Here is a 21189-nt window from a genome sequence, read left to right on the forward strand (position 1 = left end):
AGACACGAGTTCGATCCCTGGGGTCGGGAAGATCCCTTGGAGGGGGAAATGGCAACCCACTCCAGTATTCTTGCCTGGGAAATCCCACAGACAGAGGAGACTGATGGGCTACAGTCCATGGGGTCACAAGAGTTGGACACGATTGAGTGAGTAAACAACAACAGCAATCCAGACCTGGATGCTAGTAGCAAGTTAAAGAACACACCGGTGCTTGCCTTAACAAAATAATTTATTCCACAGCCCCTGCTAACAGTGGAGGGGAGTGGGAATCGAGCCTGCGGACAGCATCACCCTCCCCTCTGACCCTTTTAACCTCTAACGATGGGAGGTGACCCTCGAGAGGAACGGCCCTCTCCTCGCTTTGGCTCCCCCCACAATCATAGATTAGCATCTATTTTGGAGACTAAAATCAAAAGACAGAAGACCCAATGCGGTTTGAGCCCAATTGGGTTGAGCCCAATGCGGAAAGCACATTCAGAGCAAAGGCTTCACTGGCCCTCTCACAGCTAAGGCACTAGAGACCAGATAGCCCTCCGTAAACCCCACACCCCAGCCCGGTACCGTCACACACCGGCTCCAGCCTGTGTTCCTCCTGTACCCAAGGTTTGGGAAGGGAGCCAGCCAGAGGCTCTCCTCCCAAAGACCTCACCTGGGAGAACAACAGGACTTCCAGAAGCTTCCAGGACCCCTTCCAAAGCCAAACCCCACCCGGGGGTTGGGGCGGGGGTTCTGAGGGGCTGGAGGATGGGCAGGCACAGAGGGCCACAGGCAGTCCTTCCTTCTCTGGCGCAAAGGGCTCTTTGCAGCAGGATGGACGGAGTCCCGGGAAGCAGGGAGGGGGTCCACTCCAGTCCCGGGGCCCCTCCTCTGGAGAGGGGAAGCCTTGGACACTGCAGCCTCATCAGCCCCAGTTTAGGGCCAACACCAAGCGGGAAACACTGAAGCTTCGGGGAGAATGAGGCAGGACTTCAAATAAGCTGAAAAAGAGGAATTTGGCGCTGAGAGGCTGGGGACGGAGCCTCCCGACCCCGCTGCCCAAGGCTGCCCTTGCCTGTGCTGGCAGATGAACCCAGGCCCTCTGCACGTCTCCCTATCTGTGGACCATCCCTTTCCTGAAGCCCCAGGGAGGTTTCACTTCAGCAACTGGTTTTGCTGGGTGTCCCCGGCCAAGGAGCAAGGGGAGGGAGGCAGAGAGGGCTGGAAGAGCCCGTGGACAGCAGCTTCCTATCCTGCCCCCATCCCGAGTTGGACAGTTCAGGCGGTGGGGAGGCTGGCATAGCCCTTCAGAGCCCTTATCCTGGCCCGGAAGTAGGTGTACACGGCCAGCAGGCCCATGAAGGACAGGGAGTAGAGCCCCACGCAGAGGCTAATGTCTAGGTGGGAGAAGTTCCCGCCCAGCATCTGCAGCCACTGGCCCTGGCCCTGCCCGGCCCCAGCCTCGGGCTCCCTGTCAGGGATGCCCGCCAGCTGCTGGGAGCTGCGGCCCACTCGGCCCAGCTCTGAAGGGCCTCCAGGGAGGTTCCTCCCAGCCAGGAACTCAGCCAACAACACGGCTCCTGTGTCTCTCCTGCTCAAGCGCTGCTCCCTCTCTGGTTGCTTTGACTTATCCCTGTGAAGCTCCACTACGTGCTCAGGAGCTCCCGGGTCTGGCTCGTCTGTGGCCGCACCAAGGCCAGCCTGCATCTTGGGGTGATTTGCCCCAAGTCCCGCCACTGGGATGGTGCCTCCAGGGGCCTTTATCCCTGAGCCCACCGGGATCTCAGCCTTCTCAGGGGCCAGGGTAACATTTCCGGTTGCCAGCTCCAGCTCCACCTGTTTTGGGATGACTGCCATCCTCTCTGCACCCCTCCAGGGGCCCGGCCCAGCTGAAGGAAAGTCTAGGACGATGTTGCTTGGGGAGAAGTGGGTCTTCAAGAACTTGAGGATGTTGTCCAGGTCCCACACAGGCGTGCCCCGGAGTTCATTGTGGCAGGCGGAACAGAGCTCGCGGGGTGGCCACTGCACCTTGGGGAACTGGGGGTCCTCGCTGGGGGCGCCTGGGGAGAGAAGCACACATACAGACTGCCTGTGACACGCTGGACACCCAGAAACCCAGATCTCACCCATTCACGATGCCAGCTCCCTCATCTACACAAAGGGGGCACCGCTGCCCCGGGAAAGGATATGCATGCAAGAGGGCAGATAACAGGCCTAGCACAGGGCCTGGCCCACAGCGGAGCCCACAGTAGTGCCCGTCTGGACAAGGCGGTTCCTCCTCACCCCCGCCACGCCACAGTTTCTCCCCCAGCCACTTCCCCATGTCAACCCACTGTCTCTGTCACCTTCGCTGCTGGTTTGTACCCCTGGACCAGACAAGGGAAAGGGCGAGAAGACACAGAATGATCTGTCTGGCAGGCTTTGGTAGGTCCATTAGCATTAACCCTCTTTGCATTTTTCTGAAAGTTCCCATATTTTACATGAGTAAAGATACATTCTTTTTGTAATGTTTTTAAAGCAAGAGTTCAAGGCACATGGTAGTTTCGAGGCTTCTCCTGCACCCTCTGCAGCCCTCTAGGGTAGGTAGCGGGTAGTGGAACTCTGGGCTTCCTTGGTAGCTCAGCTGGTAAAGAATCCTTCTGCAATGCAGGAGAGCCCTAGGTTTGATTCCTCGGTCAGGAAGATCCCCTGGAGAAGGGATAGGCTACCTACTCCAGTATTCTTGGGCTTCCCTGGTGGCTCAGATAGTAAAGAATCTGCCTGCAATGCGGGAGACCTGGGTTTGATCCCTGGGTTGGGAAGACCCCCTGGAGGAGGGCATGGCAACCTACTCCAGTATTTCTGCCTGGAAAATCCCCATGGACAGAGGAGCCTGGTGGACTACAGTCCCATAGGGTTGCAAAGAGTCAGACACGACTGGGCGACTCAACACAGCACAGTGAAATTTCCTCCTCAGGTGGGTCCCAAGGGCTGGGTGCCTGGATCAGGGAAAGGACACTCAGGACAGAGACAGGAAGTTGCCTTTCCTGCCAGGCTGCTGGAGCCCCAAGCGGGGCCAGCTCTGTGGGCAGAGCCCCAGGCTGAGCCCCAGAGGACCTGCCACCGGCCCCTTGCCCAGCGTCACCTGGGGAATGGCAATCAGCCCATCTCTCTTGGAGGAGGCACCTCTACTAAAGGTTTTATGGGGGAAAAAAAAAGTGGTTGGGCAGAATGAAGCAGCAGCAGCAAGTGATGTAAAAATCAGAATTGTAAAATCAGAAGGGTTATTTTTGGGGAGGGAGCAACACGGAGATTCCAAGGGTTCAGTGAGAAGTGATAGCGAGCAGACCTTGCAAAGTGAGCACTCCATTTGCACCTGCTCATTATTGTTACTGGCTGATCCGAAAGGGCAGTCCTAGAAAGAGTAAGGGCACTGACTTCCTGGCCCTCCAGCAGCATCTGGGCCCCCGGGAAAGCCGGGAGCCTGCAGGTCACACAAGGCTGGAGGCTCAGATGAGCTTTTGGTGGCAGGGGCGGGGCAGGGGCAGGGAGAGAAGGAGTGGGAGGAGAGATGGCACGTGTCTCCTTTAGAAGTCCACCAGGAGGCCCCAGGAGATGCAGACAAGGGCAGCCGCCTGCACGCCACCTGCTCCACTGGCTCCTTTAACCTCGGCCTGCCCTAGGCCTTCTCCCCCGCCTCCCACTCCTGGGAGGTCTGTCCCAGCCAATCGCACTTTCTCTATCCCCGCAGAGCAGCCCAGGCTTCCATCCACAGATGGCTGCTGATCACCCCTGGAGTTTAATGCTTTTGTCTGTGGGACCCATCAGACTCCTTAACACGGGGGAATAGAAAACACTATAAACAAGGGAAACGCAGAAGACAAGGCCTCGTCCTGTGAGAATCGGTCCTTGGCTTCCAGGAAGGTTTTTCTTCTCAAGCACATTTTATCATTAGACCCCTCCCAGGGGGGTGGAAAAACCCAGCTCTTTTCTCTTTATTGGTTTGAGAAAGGGGTCAATAGCCAGGAAGCAGAACAGGGAAGCCAGGAAAAGGGACCCCAGCGGGCCAGAGGGAGTGGCCATGGTGTTGGGCAGAGAGAGAGCAACGGCATTGGAGGCCCAGGATCTCAGGGTGCCGAAACCTCAGTCTCCTCATCTAGAAAATAGGTCTAGTGATGCTGGCGTACATCAGCAGGGCTGGGAGAGCCCGTGAAGGGGCTCTGGGTGTTAAGCAACAACATGGAGTGTTACCTAGGGGGACAGTCAGGGTCCCGTCTCCTGCCTCTGGTCCAAGACTCCCAAGTTCCCCCACCTCACCCTCCCTCTGCAGGTGACTCTGGCCTTGGAGATGGCCCTTCCTTACCTGCGAGGCGAGCGTTGACCTTGTTGTGGCTGGACCAGAACCAAAGGACGGCGCTGTTCAGACTCCCCACCCGGTGCATGGAGCCAGAGGCCATCTGCTCAAAGTGGCCAGCGCACTCTCGGCAGCCGAAGAAGAAGCGGACGTAGCCCCGGATGGCTTGGAGGACTTCCTGGGCCTTGGCTGCAGGGAAGAGGAGATGTCAGTCACCGGGGGCCCTGCAGGTTGCTTGGCCCTGCCGACCCCACCGCCAGCCCCATCACAGGCCCACCACGGCCTCCTCTGCATAGGGCACACACACTGGGCCCAACTGATGCGGGGACTGGTCTCTTTGCCTACTTCACCTTCCAGGGGTGGTCACAGCTCTGACTCCATCCCCCACCCCAGACTCTTAAACCTCAGTCTCCCTTGTCTGACTCTTATCCAGGCCCTCATCACTTCCTGACACTTAGGATAGAGTCCAAACTCATCGTCAGGACACTCAGGCTCTTAGAGATGTGGCTGGAGAGTTAAGCAGGGGCTGGAGTGCCCACCACCAGACCTGTGGGTCCCTACCCTGCCCCTCCTGCTTCAGGCTTCCTGTCGTGACCTACTCTCCATTGTGTCTCCTCCCTTGGGCACTACAACACCCAGAGCCCATCCTGATCTGGCTCTGCACATCCCCTAATTTGTCTCCATCTCTCCTCAGCCCCCTCATGCCCTCCCACTGGGCTCTCTGGACTGGCAACATCACAGGCTCTGAGCCTCTTCTTGCTCCGACATGGGCTCCTCCCTGAAGATACCACTGCTCCCTCAAGCTCGCCCTTCTTGAACCCCTTTGTCTTCCACACTCCACACACCTCAGGGCTGGAGGTGGTGGAAGCACCCTCCCTGCTGCTGGCTGCATGCAGACTCTGTCTCCTTCCTGCAGTGAACCCCCAGCCCTTTAAAAGCCCGTCTCCTAGTCCCACCCCTCTGCCCACTGGGACCGCAGCACCCTGCTCTCTGTCCTGCTCACCACCACTCCCTGGGCCCTTGGTTTTAGCAACTTCGGTGTCCACACCAAGGTGTGCCTTGCCTCTCACCGCCTCAGTCCCCTCAGCTCCTCCGTCCACCCCCAGCGCTCCTTTTGCCTGCCCTCATGCTCTATACCTCACCCCTCTTGCCTCCTCCAAGATTTCACTCCTGTCCATATTTTCATTTGCTGTGGCATCATCCATTTCCTCCTTGTATGAGCTCCTTCCGACAGGAAAAAATAACTACAATAAAGAAATTTCTCTCTAACCGGGGTCATACCCCAATCACTCCCCCAGTACCTCCAACTTCTCCCCGGCTCTTCTCTCTTCAGCCCAATCCACCCAGGCCTTTCTCTCCACTAAACCCTGAAACAGCTCTTGCCAGCGAGGTCCTCCCTTGGTACCACCTCCCCCAGCACAGCAGCATCCACTCAGCTGGGTCCTCTCTCTTGATACTCTTTATGTTGGGGGCCTTCTTGAAATTGCAACGGCAGCTCTTTCTCAGTCTCCTTTGCTGGCCCCTGCTCTCCACCGAGCAGAGGTCTGGAAGCTGAATGCCCCAGAACTCAGGCCTATTTGCACTCTTCTCTGCCCACCCCCTAATGCACTCATCCAGTCCCCAGGTCTTAACTACCATCTACATGCTGACGACCACAAGATTTGTGTCTCTGTCATGGACCTCGGCCCAGAACTGCGGGCTGACTGTCTGCATCTCCATTCACAGATTCCACAGCTGCACACGGTTATGTGTGCCCTCTCCCCATCTACTACCACCCCCGAGCCTTCCCATTTCTTGGCTCACAGAACCATCATCCAACAGACGTTCAGGCCTAAGTCCAGGGTCCGACCAAAGTCCTTCATCCTGCACATTCTTTATCCAATTCCTCATTGAGTCATATCAGCTCTGCCTTTAAAACATACCCAAATCTGCCCTTCTTACACGTGCTCACCTAACAACTCCAGTGCGAGCTGCCACCGCCTCTCCGGGACAAGTTCTACAATGTCCTAACTGGCTGCCCTGCTTCCACCTTGCCCTGCTCTAGCACACCCTCCACCCAGTCATCTCTCTAAAGCATCGATCGTGTACATCCCTCCCCTGCCAATGGTCTCCGGTAGATTCTCATAATGCAGGGACTGAAATCCAATTCCCTCCCTCCCCAGGACCTCCAAGTGCCCACCTCCTCTCCTGCAGCCCCCTCCTGGCCCACTCTGGGACTGCAAACCGCCTGACTTGTTTCCTGCTCTTTTCAGTCCTTGACCTGTGTCCTCTAACGTTTTTATGCTGTAGTCCTAATGCCAGTCCTTCAGAATGTGACTGTATTTGGACACAGCATCTTTAAAAAGGTGATTAAGTGAGAATGAGGTCACCGGGGTGTATCCTGTTGCAATATGACTGGTGTCCTTGTAAGAAGGGGACATTTGGACACAGCCAGGAACACCCAGAGGGAGGACCATGTGATGACCCAGGGAGACGACGGCCATCTACAAAACCAAGAAGAGGCCTCCGTGGAACCCACCCTGCCAACGCCTTCATCATGGACTTCCAGCTTCCAGAACGTGAGAAGACACGTTTCTGTTGTTTAAGGCCCAGTGTGTGGCAGCTCGTTGTGGCGGCCTGAGCAGATTCAGGCGGCCCCAGGGGGCTCCTGTCCCAGACATCCCACCACTGCTTCCCTCTCCCCAGTCAGGTCTCAGCACTGGGCCCCTCCTCAGAGGAGCCTCCCCCAGCCAGCCAGCCCGTCTGAACACGCAACCCCTCCCCAGCCCTTCACCCCACCACGGGCTCTGTCTTCCTCACAGACTCACCATCACACCTGAAGTGATCTATCCGTGTGTTTACTGTCTGTCTCCTGCCACTGGAATATTGTCCCCTCGAGGCAGGGATGTCTTGCTGCAAGCACTGCTATACCTGACCCCTAGCGTGGGGCCTGGCTCTTCAGAGACGCTCTGTAAATCGTGGCTGACAGACCGGCTGACTGTCCGCATGCCTGGCCACTCCTCCAGTTCCCTCTGTCTCTGCACAGGCCATCTCCTCCCTCCAGGACTCCGGTCCGTCTTCCCCCTCACTGACCTCCTCCTGCTCTTCCCAACATCATGGAGCACTCCCTCACTCCCCTACACCCGCGCATCCTCCTTTCCCCATTGCCCCTTGGCCCTGGCACACGGCCCGTCAGCCCTGTGCCCACCTGCCTCACAGTCCACTGGGGGCAGGGCACATCTCTCCCACCTTTGCGTCCTCCAGGCTGGGCCAGGGCCTGGAGTGAGCCTGGTGCCTCAGGGAACGGGGGCTGAACTGGGTGCCCACCCATGCAGTCGTTTCGTGTGGCTGAGAGGCAGGGTGAGTGACGGAGAGCAGTTGCATGGTTTGGGGACAAAACAGGGCAAAGGGGGCAAGGTTTCCCCAGCTTCCCCTGGAAAATGATTTTTTCAGGGAGAAATACAGTGAAGTTGTTCAGAGTCCATGGTATTAGCTGCATACATTGTGAAGAAGACATAGATTTTTTTCTTTACAGGAATATAAAAAACAGAACTAGATCTCTTTCATGAAGAATAAAAATAAAGCAAGCTTGTAGCTTCGAGAAAGCCAGGGAGCAGCCTCACAGCCCTGAGTTTGTGAGGCACCACCCCGGGGGCCATGAGCAAGACGGAGTGGCAGGACAGAGTGGCCTCTAGGCCCTCCTGCTCTGGGTCCACACTGGTCATGTGTCCCCAGCTGCAAACGCGGACTCCCCTAAGTTCAGGCCTGCAGCAGGGCGCCAGCAGAGGGCGGGATGGGGTGGGCTGAGGCACAGCGGGTGCCCGGGCCTCCACTCACCTCTTTCCTGAGAATGGTCTACACCTTCCTGAGCTGCCTGCACCGTCAGGAAGTGGAACAGGATCCACAGGGAGCAGGGAAAGCCCCGGAAATGCGGCTCACTCCCCTGGCAGCCCACCCAGTTCACCTTCTCCGCGATCACAGTGCCCTACGGGACACACAGGAGCGTGAATGCATGTGCAGAGAAGAAACAGGAGTTGCGTGGGGAGTGGGGAGAGCAGCTTGCAGGAGACTCCAGTTCTGCACGCAGCCCTGACACAAATGGTCCCTTTCTCAGTCTATCGCCTTGAGGTGGGCGTTTCCCTTCCGCTGGTGACACCCATCAAACGAGCAGGAGGGCTGAGAGATCGTGACACAGCCCAAGTCATGTCCCTCCTCTAGCCTCAACCTCCCCCTCTGCAGAATGAGCGGTTCATCTCTAAGGGTCCTTCAGGCTTGACCCCGCCCCCCACCACACACACACACACACACACACACACACACACACGTCTGTGAGGTTCTGCACCTCTGCTGGCTGACGTGCCCACCTGTGCAAACAGCAGTGACAGCAGGAGCCCAGAAAGCGCCCCTGGAGAGAAGCTGTGCTGAGGAGCCCGGCAGGCAACAGAGGGCTGTGGTTAAAAAGCTCTCCCACCAGGGACATCTCACAACCAGCTCTAAAGCCCAGCTTAACTACTTACTGGCTGTGTGGCCTTAGACACACACAGAGTTACTTGACCTCTGCTTCTTCATCTGCCCAATGGGAACAGTATCTGCCTTCTACTAATGTTGTAAGGATTAAGTGAGGTCTGGAGAGAGAGCGCTCAACAGATGGCGGTTCACTCGTGACCAACACAAGGACTCAACCAAGACTACAGCCTCCTTCCTAAATGCGGATTGGTGAGGAGGTCAGAGGGGACAAGGTGGACCCTTCTGCTCCCATAGATATGGAACATGGAGGAGAGCTTCTTTGCCTCCCAGACTCACCTCCTTCCTGCTGTCCAGCGCATTTTTAAAGAAACCGTATGGAATTTTCTTTCTCTGCTGCTTCTTGAGCCAGTCGTTCATGGAGTGCAGGAAGTTCTGGACTAAGGGCCGGCCACGGAAATACTATGGAAGCGATAAGTGGAGAGTGAGAAGCAATTCGCCGGGGGTTCCCCTGGGGAGGGTAGTGGGGGTGGGCGGAAGGGGGCTCAGGTATGTTCTGGAATGTTCCAAAAGCACCAGGAAAACATTCTAAGACCCAAATGTGAGGAGAGAAAAAAAAAACACCCAAATATGGGCTCCTCACTCACTACCTTTGCCCTGGGACACCGGAAGGTGAGGCAGAGGGCTGGGCAGAGGTGCTCAGTGGGGCTGGGCCCTCAAGGCTGCCCCTGCTCCAGGCTGCAGGCTGGGGCTCTGACCCCTGACCACACGCCCACTGGGGGGAAGGCCGAGCACCTGTGTCACTGCCCAGGGCGGCTGGGACCCCTGTGCCACACGGGCCTCTGTTCAGGTAATCTTCTGATACAGCAGCTGATTAGTGAACTGACCAGCTGGGCTGGGCTGGCAAATGGCCTTTCATTTGTATTCCACGGGCTGCCAGTGGCGACCAGGCAGCACAGGGGCCAGAGCCGAGATCCAAATCTTGATGGGAACTCCCGTAGTCTCTGAGGAGCAGGAAAAGCTACTCTGAAGATAAGTCAACTCAAATCTGATTAGTATCAGCACTTTAAAACCACAAGGACTCCAGGGAGGAGGATGGATGTGTTGTGTGTGTGTGTGTGTGTGCACGCATGAGCACACGCACGAGCATACCGGGGGTGGGGGAAGGAGAGAGGGGGCTGCAGTAGCAGAGCAGGTCAGAAAAATCATCAAGAAGGTCAGAAGGACAATATAGAGAAACCTGGGGGACAAGAGCACAGAGAAACATTTGTAAGAAGGAAGCTGAAGACAGGAATGATCCCTAAACAGAAAAACATGCCAAGGGATCCAGTCTTCTGAGGGAGTCATGGCGTGTTCTTATCAAACCTCGGGGCAGGACACTGTCCCCCAGCGGGAGAAATGGCCAGAAAGAATCCTGTGCTTTGACACGCTGCCTCTTGGTCAGCTCACACTGGCCTCTGGGTTCTCAACACAAATTTATAGCTTCAAGTCAGCGTTTCCTCACTGACCTTCACCCGCTGTCCTGATTAGGAAAGATGACGCCCTCTAAGGCCACGGTGTCAGGAGGAAGGATGAATTAAGGGGCTCTGGACCACAGGGAGTCACCCTGTGCTGGGAGCAGGGAAACTGTGGTGACCACATGCCACCTAGTGGCCAGTCCTGCCAGCCGCTTCCGTGAGGGAGCAGGGAGATTCCCTGCTGGGCCACAGGGCAGACCCACAGCTGACAGGTCCCTGAGGCTGAGCAGGCGGAGGGAGCTCTATGCCCCCCAGACTTTCTTCGGCGCTCCAGGCACGCAGTGGGAAAGGGTGACGGTTAGCTCAGACATGCATGTGATGCGACGATGCTAGAACCCACCTGTGGGGTTTTGTTCTGAGAAATACAGATAAGCTAAAACACAAAGGAGCACTCTTCAGAGTCTGACACCTTGTCAGAGGTCAAGGAATGGGGTGTGTGTGCGCGCGCTCTGTCATGTCTGACTCTTTGTGACCCCACAGACTGTAGCCCATCAGGCTGCTCTGTCCATGGAATTTTCCAGGCAAGAATACTGGTAGTGGGTGGCCATTTCCTACTCCAAGGGAATCTTCCCAACGCAGAGACCTGAGTCTCTTGCATCTCCTGCCTTGGCAGGTGGATTCTTTACCACTAGCACCATCTGGGAAGCCCCTCAAGGAATGGTTCAGTTCAGTTCACTCCACTCAGTTGTGTCTGACTCTTCGCGACCCCATGGACCACAGCACACCAGGCCTCCCTGTCCATCACCAACTCCCGGAGTCTACTCAAACTCACCTCCATTGAGTCAGTGATGCCATCCAACCATCTCATCCTCTGTCACCCCCTTCTCCTCCTGCCCTCAATCTTTCCCAACATCAGGGTCTTTTCAAATGAGTAGCTGCTCCTATTACTGCTACTCAGGAAGAAGCAACCACACAACAAGGGTACGGCCAGAAGTCTCTACAGTCTCAAGGGCTGTGCTGCTCGGCTCAGAGGCCTCCAAGCCTGTGCCCTCTGGCCCACGGCTCCTACCTCGAGTCTGCCTCTGCCCCAGGGCCAGCCCTCTCCTCTCTGAGGGGCGTGTCTTCCAGCAGGGAGGACTTCACCCCAAACTCAGTTCCAGCACTGCTGAGGGCAGAAGCTCGGTGGGCAGCACTTAAGCCTCTGCCTGGTCAGGACTTTCCTGGGTCGAGTTCTTTTTCCTCATACGGGGTCGGGGGCGCAAACCAAAACCAGCTCTGAGTCCAGCTGAGAGACACAAGCAGCACTCAGTTGACAGCCCCCCTGGGAGGAGTCCTTCAGAGAGGACTGGCCTGTGGGGTGAGGGGGTCCCTCCCAGCTTCCTGGCTGCCCTTCCTCATGTGTCGAGCAGGAAGACAGCCTACAGAACTACTCCAGGATTCTTCCCCTCTCCTGATTCTCTGGGCCAGCCACCCCGGGCCTCAGCCACTTGAGAACCAAGCAGCTCACAGGGCCGGTGGGGAAAGGCTCTATTATCAGATGGGGCTGAAGAACAGGGGCCCTGTCTGCATGGGACACGTGAGAGAGGCCGAAGGCTGTCTCGGCTGAGATTGGAATGGCATGATGGCGAGCACTCACCACCTCCCAGGGTCCTCGGTGTAACCACACCTGCCCGTCACTAAGCCAAGTGGACCAGGAGGTCAGGACTGGTGAGGCGGGACAAGGGGCTAGGAAGGCAGCAGTTCCCGAGGGAGAGGTGCAGACCACCCCCAGAGGGAGCCCCAGCTGCCCCAGACCTGCGCCAGAAGGAGGGGCTCAGACCTGCCCCCAGGGCAAGGGCGGCTGAGTCAGCAGTCAGCCTCTGAAGGGGATGGAGCCGGCATCTGACTCAGCATCCTGGGCAGCCAGAGCCTTGGGATTTAAGTAGGGCAGCGCTGGCAGGGGGCCTAGAGCCACAGAGAAGGGTGTGGGGAGGGAGGAGGCGGCAGGTGCAGAGAGAGGAGGCAGCCGGCATCTCGTCTTCAGAGATGAGGAAGGAGCATGGCAGAGAAAGGGCCAGCTCTAAACCTGGAAAGGGTGTGTATGTGTGTGTGTGTGTGGGTGGGTGTGTGGTGTGTGTGTGTAAGGAGCATGGCAGAGAAAGGGCCCAGCTCTAAACCTGGAGAGGGTGTGTGTGTGTAAGGAGCATGGCAGAGAAAGGGCCCAGCTCTAAACCTGGAGAGGGTGTGTGTGTGTGGGGGGGGCTGTGTGTAAGGAGCATGGCAGAGAAAGGGCCCAGCTCTAAACCTGGAGAGGTTTGGTGTGTGTGTGTGTGTGTGTGTGTGTGTGTGTGCATGCCTGGAGGTGTGTATGTGTGTGTTAGTCGTTCAGTCGTATCCAACTCTTTGCAACCCCATGGACTGTAGCCCACCAGACTCCTCTGTCCATGGGATTTCTCCAGGCAAGAATGCTGGAGTAGGTTTCCATTTCCTCCTCCAGGGGATCCTCCCAACCCAGGGGTCAAACCATGGTCTCTTGTATTGGCAGGCGGATTCTTTACCATCTGAGCCATCAGGGAAGCCAGCTTAGATTAGCTGTGCTGTGCTTAGTTGCTCAGGCATGTCCAATTCTTTGCGACCCTGTGGACTATAGTCTGCCAGGCTCCTCTGTCCGTGGGATTCTCCAGGCAAGACTACTGGAGTGGGTTGTCATTTCCTCCTCCAGGGGACTGAACTTGGAACCTCAGTTCAAACCCTGGCCATGACACCTCCTCCCGGGAGGCCTAAGGCAGGTCTCTTGGGTAACCTGCACCTCCTAAGGGGGGTAGTACTAGCCACCCTGAAGCGAGACTGAGAGGATTAAATGCCTGACACATATCGGGTCCTGCGTAAGCAGGAGCTGCACGTAAGCATGGCTGCACATAAGCCATGCGTAAGCATGGCTACTAATGTGGAGGAGCCACGCTGGCAGGAAACTACAGAGGAGTGAGGAATGCATGGCTGAGGCCAGGGAGCTCCCTCTGACTCTGAGTCTGAGAGGGGAAAGAAGAGACTCAGAGAAGCCTTCACTGCAGCATCCACAGCTTCTCCTTTCCCAGTGATCACGACGGGGAGTGAGAGGCCACGCTCCAGGCTCGGCCTGAGGCAGAGGACTCAGGCAGGCAGACGTGTGCAGGTGGGAATACCCCCCGGGCATCTGGCGCCATGTCCCACCTACCTCCCTGCACAGGGGAAGGGGGCTGTCCCAGGGGGCTGGGGGGCGCATGACTGGGGCCGCAGGGCAGCAGCCCACGGTGGACTGCGACAGCTGGTGGGTCCAAAGATCCGAACCCAACCACGAGCTCCAGAGGAAGGGGCCGGGCTGACTCCTCCAGGAGGGCACAGCACCGGCCTGCAGGGATGCACACGGGTCCCATGTGGAGCTTTGGAATGAGGGGCCCCAGGGCCCCGCTCACCTTGGCCAGCACTGCCATGAACTTTTTCAGGGCCACCAGGCGCTGCCCCTCCAGGACGGAGAACTTGCCCACTTCTATCCGGAGGATGTAGTGCAGTGCGGATTCCAGGTCAGCCATGTAGATCTTGGAGCTGAGGACCCAGAGGGAGCCAGGGAGAGAAAGGGGTGATAACTGTGGGCAAGGGGCAGAGGAGGAGCACCCAGGGCCATAGGGAGAGAAGAGGAGGCACTCCTGATGGTCACAGAGTCCTACATGCTCACATTTGGCTCTGCCAGTAACTAGCTGTGTGACCCTGGGTGGATTACTTAACGTGAGCCTCAACTCCTCATCTGTGAGATGGGGAGAGTAACAACTTGCTCACAGGTAGGTTGCTGAGAGGATTAAACAAAAGCACAAACACAAAACCCTCGCTAGCTCCTGGCATAGAATGGGGTCTTCTCTCTGCAGGCCCACAGCCCCACCCCTCCTAGCACTCACAAAAGACCACAAGGAGAAGACTGAGCTTCATGTTCTGATCTGAACAAAGACTCCGAGGGACAGATGAGTAGACCCACAGGGGCACCCACACAACAAGGCTCTGGGGAAGCCAGGCCCTCTGAAAGACCATGGGTTCGGCTGGCTGCCAAGGCTGAGAATGGGGGTTTGGAAATGGGGAAGTGGGGTTTCCAGTTATTTTGATTGCTGCTCTTGCAGCTGCCAGACGGTGGGCATCAGGCAGGGATCCATCTTACACCTCTTGGGCTGACCCCAGCCCTGGGAGAAGGGTTGCAGGCTCCGCGCTGGCTGCTCCACCCCATGCCCATCACTGCTCTTGTGGGATCTGGGCCCAGGGACCTGAAGGACAGGCTGCTTCTTTACCCTTGCCTCCTGACCCCTGGGTTCTGGTCTCGTTCTATGGTGGGCTAGCCCTGGGAGCTTGGGCAACTCAGCCCACCTCTCTGGCCACAGTGATCTCAAGGTAAAACGAAGTTCTGCCCCTCCTGCTCCTGAGGTGGTGGGGAGTCAGCAAGGTCAGCTGACGGGTGGGCACTGTGGCCACCTGCGCTTTACCCTCCTGCCCGAGTCCCCTCTCTCTGCTCCCTTTCTGTGTCCTGGAGTCTCAGTTTCCTTCTCCATTTCTGTGTTCTGTGTCAAGGAGTGGCCCCCGACTAGAGGGGCTAACGACAGAAGTACCAGCAGAGCCCAGCACATGTGGCTAGAAGTGCCAGCCATCACAGCAATCCGAATAATCCGAAGAATTACAGTGTGAATAATTACAATGATCACTCTCACCTTCTCTTTCCTTCTCACCCGATTTACTAAAAACCTCTCCATTAGCACTTTCCATCCTTAGAGTCCCTCATGCTGGGATGCAAAATCCTTCCTGGAATCTGATGACCCCACTCCCTGTTCTCTTGTGCAGCGCCCTGCTGGAGACCACCCTCTGGACTCAGCTCTGAGCTTCTTGCTCAGCCATTTCCACGTGGAACACTCCTGGGGGCCAGAGCAAGAGTCCACGGCCCTGTCTCCCTGCCCAAGGCAGAAATTCTACTCCCAGGGCGGGGCTCAAGAGGCTGAGAGAAAAGAACAGTTTCCTTGTGCTTACAGCTGAGCACAAAGATACTGACTACCCTGAAGAAAAGTAGTGAGCTCCTTGACCCCAGAGGCGTTCAAGTGAGGTCAGGTGCCTCCCCAGAAGGGATGCTGTGAAGGGACTGTAATCTCTGGGCAGGGACCACACCTGCCCTGCACGATTGGTATTCCTGGTGCCTAGCACATAGCAGGTATTCAAATCTGGGTTGGAGAAATAATTGCTTGGGTGGGAAGTTGTTTTGGAGGCTGCAGATCATCCTCCCAAGCTGATTCTAATTGGTCTTGAATAGAGTTAAGCTTAAGGAATGTGGGCATCAGAAAGTATGCATTCCATCGTGAAGAACGCAGTCGTCAGATGCTGCTGCCCCAACAGGACGACTCTCCAGTGCGTGGCCAGCAGCCCAGGTCCCCCTAAGGCCAAGGCCAGCCCTGTGGAGTCAGGCTTGTGGCAAGGGACAGTGTGTGGAAGGAAGGGGTGGGCTGGGGGGCTGTGATCCGAGGAGAGGGTGGGGAGGTGAAGGGATGAGGCAAGGCCTTACCGATCTGCAACCTTCCACACGGTGGGAGCCACCGCGCTGGTGGTGGCTGGCGCAGCTGTGGTCTGGACAGCCCCCCTGGTGCTCCCAGAAAACTTCCGCAGGTAAGTGGTGTAGAAAGATCTGGATTCTGTAAGCCTGTGAGGGAAGGGAATCACCGGGGAGAGGCAGTGAGGAGTGAAACCCCAGAGCTAACTCATGACAAAGAGAGAAGGCTGGTGGGTCCCCTGATGAAAATGTTTATCAAGAAATATTTGAACTTGGTTTGATCTTATCCTCAGTGAGGTCAAAAGCGAGGCACCCCTGCCTCATGTTAACCTTTCTATTCACTGGCCATGCTGTGCCAAGTCTGTTTAACACCAGCCTGAAATCAAAATCCCACCTGGGAAAGAGGCTGGGCCTGTGAATTCCTCGACCTGCCCCAGAGAGGTGGGGCGGGGGGAGCAGGGCACAGGGCACTTTCGGGAGCAGGTGGGTCTCCTGGGGAGAGTGCTACTTCTGGCTGCAGACTGGACTGTGGGTCTGATGATCCTCCCCAGAGACCAAAGATACAAAGTGGCGTGTGTGGCCTCAAGGAAGTACACAAGCTGGCTCCAAGGTACCAGAGGCGACATCACGCCCCAGGGAGGTCAACGGAAGTTTGATACCTGACTGAAAAAAAAATCACAGCCACAACCCCCCAAACCACTAAAATTCTCAAGTCTCTTCCAATCCTTTTGATCTCCCTGTCTTCTCATAAAGAGGAGTCCTCAGGGGCAGGCGATGCCTCCTAGACGGGGCCACTGGAGGGAAGGATGTGAAGCCCAGCAGTGTGACGGGACACCCTGGGGAGCCGGCATCAAGAAACATTGCTTTCCACTCCACTGTCCCAGACTCATGTCGATCAATGAGCAGATGGCGCGGAAGCAGCATCGTCACAAACCATTTTCCCCTTCACCAACTCCAAGAGCGGAAACAATGCCTCCGCTCCCACCAGGACTGGCACGTCCTGCCCCTCCCTGTCCCCACTACCATCCTGCCTCCTCCCAGGCTGTGCTCCTGCTGAGCCCTGGCCCCATGCTGCCGGGTGGCCGGGAGGACCAGAGGCCACACTGCCTGGCCCCGGAGCGGGATGGCACTGACGGCCCCAAGAAGTGGCTCACTGGGCATCTTGGGCCGGCCTCGGTCTCCCTGGCCCTTGGGCCCCTGCCTGTGGGGCCGGGCAGACATCAATCATCTGCCTGAGGAGGGCACCAAGGCACCATCTGGCGCCATTTAATGGGCCATTCAGCAGCGGGAGCCTGACAGAGGGGCTGCGGCTGGCCTGATTGTTTTCTCTTGGCATTTTGGAACTGGCTATTGTCTGGCTCCTAATGAACTTTTCTGCAATTAGAAAACCAAAGGGAGGGAGGGTCAGGCATAGCTGAGTGCTTGCCAGGCCCGCAGCCTGCCAAGGAGTCTGTCTGTGAAGAGAGGAGGGTGGGGAATAGGGCCAGGGCTGCAGTGGGGTTGGTGCAGAAGCACTGGCACTGGCTGGGTGCTGAGTGTGCCAGGGACCTGGGCCTGGACTGCTGAGCTGGGGGGCGGAAGTGCGTGTGCAGCATCCTGGGCCCTGACTTCAGGCTGTAGACTCCCCGACCCTGCCGTAGGCAGACATCTGCTCCTCCTGCAGAGGGTGCTCCCTGCTTGCCCAGGGACTCCTCAGGAGACTTGCAAGGCAAAGAACTCATCAGCCCCTGTGAAAGGCTGGCGGCCTCTCCAGGCAGGAAGGAGAAACACAGGAATGGATGGGGGAGAGGGGTGGAGAGACACTCACGCGGGGACCCGGGAGAAGGAGCCATTCCGAGACAGCAGGTAGCAAGACGGGAAGTTGGTGACACCAAACTTGTTCACCACGTCACGCTCTGTGTTCAGGACCCTGCGCACTGCTATGCCCTGGTGCTGCGACAGGTCCAATGTCACCTGCAGAGACAGGGGGACATCGGGGCGGAGTGGCCACTGGGCAGAGGGAGCCCTGGGCATGCGCCTGGGTGACAGCTGTGCTCCAGCAAGACTCTCAGTCTTTCCAAGAGGAGGCTTTCACGATGAGTGACAACCACCAACCACATCCAACCCACAGCAAGGCGTGCAAATGCTGCCTCCTTGGAACTGTGCAGGCCACGTGTCTCAAATCTTTGAGGACAGTCTCAATTTAATGTAATTTTCTTTCCAATGAATTGCAAAAGGCATAATAAAATGTGGTTTCATTTTTATATCTGTACATCAGCAGATGAATGGATAAGAAAGCTGTGGTACATATACACAATGGAGTATTACTCAGCCATTAAAAAGAATGCATTTGAATCAGTTCTAATGAGGTGGATGAAACTGGAGCCTATTATACAGAGTGAAGTAAGCCAGAAGGAAAAACACCAATACAGTATACTATCGCATATATATGGAATTTAGAAAGATGGTAACAATAACCCTGTGTACGAGACAGCAAAAGTGACGCTGATGTATGGAACAGTCTTATGGACTCTGGGAGAGGGAGAGGGTGGGAAGATTTGGGAGAATGGCATTGAAACATGTAAAATATCATGTATGAAACGAGATGCCAGTCCAGGTTCAATGCACGATACTGGATGCTTGGGGCTGGTGCACTGGGACGACCCAGAGGGATGGTATGGGGAGGGAGGAGGGAGGAGGGTTCAGGATGGGGAGCACATGTATACCTGTGATGGATTCATTTTGATATTTGGCAAAACTAATACAATTATGTAAAGTTTAAAAAAAAAAAAAAGACTTCTACCTATGTCCCAAATCAGAAAAGCACTTAGACACAATGATTTTATTTTTAGAAAGAGTTAAGAGGGAGAAGAACCTGCCTGCCAATGCAGGAGATGTAAGAGAAGCAGGTTCGATCCCTGGGTTGGGAAGATCTCCTGGAGGAGGAAATGGCAACCCACTCCAGTATTCACGCCTGGAGAATCCCATGGGTAGGGAAGCCTATGGTCCATAGGGTCACAAAGAGTTGGACACGACTGAATTGATTAATTTAATTTCTCCTTCTTAATGCACTAGCATTAAGAAGGAGAAATATAATATTAGGTAGTATTTATTGAGTATGTATTGTGTTTTATATATAGATTGCTTCGTTTAATCTTCAAAAATAACATTCACTGTGAAATAGGAACAATTACTAGGAGACTAGGCCAGGTGGCCCAGAATACCATGGCTGCTTGGGTTTAAATCCTGGCCTGATCAGACTAAATCTCTCCCAGACTCCATTTCCTTACTTGCAAAATTGTAATAATACCCCCCTCCAAGGGCTGTTAAGAAGACTGAATAGATTAATTTTACAAGAATGCTTCTAATAATGACCAGTAAATAGTATGTATGTAAGTATCCGTTTAAAAAATCAAACTCCTATTGTACAGTAGGGGCAAAAGCTGAAAGCGCAGCAGTGAAATCACGTGATCAGATCACACAGCTAACAAGTGCCTGAGCTGGGCTATAAATCCCAAGTCAATCTGCCTCCAGAGCCAGGGCTCTTGGCCAGTGTGTCCTCCTCCCTCTCAAACCACCCATCCCTGAGCGCCTTTGCATGAACACGGGTCCCCTGCCCCTGGTTATTAGAGGGATGGAGGGAGTATAGTGGGGAGAGCTATTCCAGTGAACATTCATCAGTCATCTCTACAGGCATGACCCCAGGTGTGGAAGGGGACCCCAGAAGGGCCAGGCATCCTTCAGCAAAGCTCCCTGCTCCTCCCACCTCCATGTTTCCCATCTCAAGGCTGAGAGGTCTGGAGAAAGCTCAGAGTGTTCTACTGTGCTTGGTGAGTTTCAGGAGGAGAACCACCCAGATCCAACAGTGGTGTTAATTTCATCCCCTCCTTATCTCCTAGCACTGCCTTGGAACATCTCCCGGGCACTGGCCTGTCCCACCTCAGGACCTGGAATAAGCCCAGGGGCCTGAGAAGCTCATGATGTAGCCACAGAATGGCGGGCTGTACACAGCAGGCTGGGATGGATCTTTATAAAGTGCATACTCTTTGCCAGTTACTCACCCAGGTTCTTCCCCTATGCTGTCTCACCTGCTGTTCCCAACCACTCTCTGACAAAAGGTAATTATCACCACTTCAAAGACAGGGAAATGAGATCAGAAAAGTTGACTAACGATCACAGCCATATCACATAAGTAAGGGGTCCCCACCCTCCAGGCTGCAGACTGGTGCCTCCTGTCAGATCAGCAGTAGCATTAGATTATAAATAAAGTACACAATAAATGAAATGTGTTTGAATCATCCTGAAACTATCCCCTCCATTCAGTTCGTGGAAAAATTGTTTTCCACCAAACCAGTCCCTGGTGCCAAAAAGGTTGAGGACCACTGATCATAAATGTTGGAGTGGAGATTCCAACCAGCCTGATTTTGTTATCTGTTTCACCTGGGAAGGGACCCCATATCCTCAAGAGGGACTAGATGCTCTCTGAGGTTCCCTCCCCCTGATTTGTTACTCCACTTCTTTGGGGGTGGGGTAGCATAGGAACAACATGAGCTTTGGAGGCAGACAAACCTGGTTTGAAGTCCTGCTGTACCAACTTACTGGCCGTGTGATTTTCGGCTTGTTATTTGACCATCTTTGTTAATTAGAAAAATTAGCAACTATATGTGTCAGCAATCTAGCAATGCTTAATAAATAGCAGATGTTATTATTTTCATTTTCCATGCAAACGTGTGTGCTCAGTCGTGTCCAACTCCTTGCGATCCCATGGACTGTAGCCCTCCAGGCTCCTCAGTTCATAGGATTTCTCAGGCAAAAATACTGGAGTGGGTTGCCACTTTCTCCTCCAGGGGACCTTCTGGACCCAGGGATCGAACTCTAGTTTCCTGAATCTCCAGCATTGGCAGGCAGATTCTTTACCACTGAGCCATCTGGGAAGCCCTCAGTTGCCAAGAGGAAGATCAAAACGGACAAAAAGGCTTTAAACGGAAAGGTCCAGCTCCTACACTTCCCCGCTTCCGCCAGCAGGGGGAAGGCCAGTGCTGGGCTAAGAAGTGCACAGGACCAGCCCTGCTCTTGAACTCACTGGGCTCTCTCTCCCACAATGTCTATCCTGGAGATGCAGGAACCCTGCAGGCAGCTCACCTCTCTGCCCAGGTAGGAGCCTTCCTTTTCAAAGATCAGGGCCAGATACTCTTCATTGTTTCTTGCAAAGAATCCAGTAATCTCCTCCAGCCTGCAAGAGACACCGCTGGCAGTCACTCTTTCTGTGGTGAGAATAAAGCAAAACTGCTGGTGACAACCGTCCTGGCAGACACAGTACTGTGGGGACAGCCACACACATCTGCTGTTTTCACACAAGGCTTCGCGCAGTCTCCATACCAGCCTTCCAGCAGGAGTAAACCAAACACTGATTCTCAAAAGATTCTCTGTTACCTAAACCTAAACTAATGTCTGGTTCATTTCACCAAGCTATT

General features: G+C 55.4%; 1 protein-coding gene across 2 annotated transcripts in view; it reads right to left on the reverse strand.

Moving 5' to 3' along the window:
- Positions 1-211: 211 nt before the first annotated feature.
- The window catches only part of QSOX1 (quiescin sulfhydryl oxidase 1), a 41584-nt gene continuing 20606 nt past the window's right edge, over positions 212-21189 (reverse strand). The window contains exons 5-13 of one of the 2 annotated variants that reach the window (XM_070384843.1): positions 20858-20948; positions 17544-17689; positions 15752-15886; positions 13641-13770; positions 9092-9214; positions 8126-8273; positions 4319-4498; positions 1813-2036; positions 212-977 (exon numbers count right to left, since the gene is read on the reverse strand). In XM_070384843.1, the coding sequence (XP_070240944.1) occupies positions 969-977; positions 1813-2036; positions 4319-4498; positions 8126-8273; positions 9092-9214; positions 13641-13770; positions 15752-15886; positions 17544-17689; positions 20858-20948 (1186 nt within the window). In that variant the 3' untranslated portion in view covers positions 212-968. Of the gene's footprint in view, positions 2037-4318; positions 4499-8125; positions 8274-9091; positions 9215-13640; positions 13771-15751; positions 15887-17543; positions 17690-20857; positions 20949-21189 lie in introns of both variants that reach the window. The other variant, XM_070384842.1, reaches the window with a different exon arrangement.

The sequence above is a fragment of the Bos mutus genome, chromosome 16 (genome assembly GCF_027580195.1).
Source record: "Bos mutus isolate GX-2022 chromosome 16, NWIPB_WYAK_1.1, whole genome shotgun sequence".
NCBI lineage: Eukaryota > Metazoa > Chordata > Mammalia > Artiodactyla > Bovidae > Bos > Bos mutus.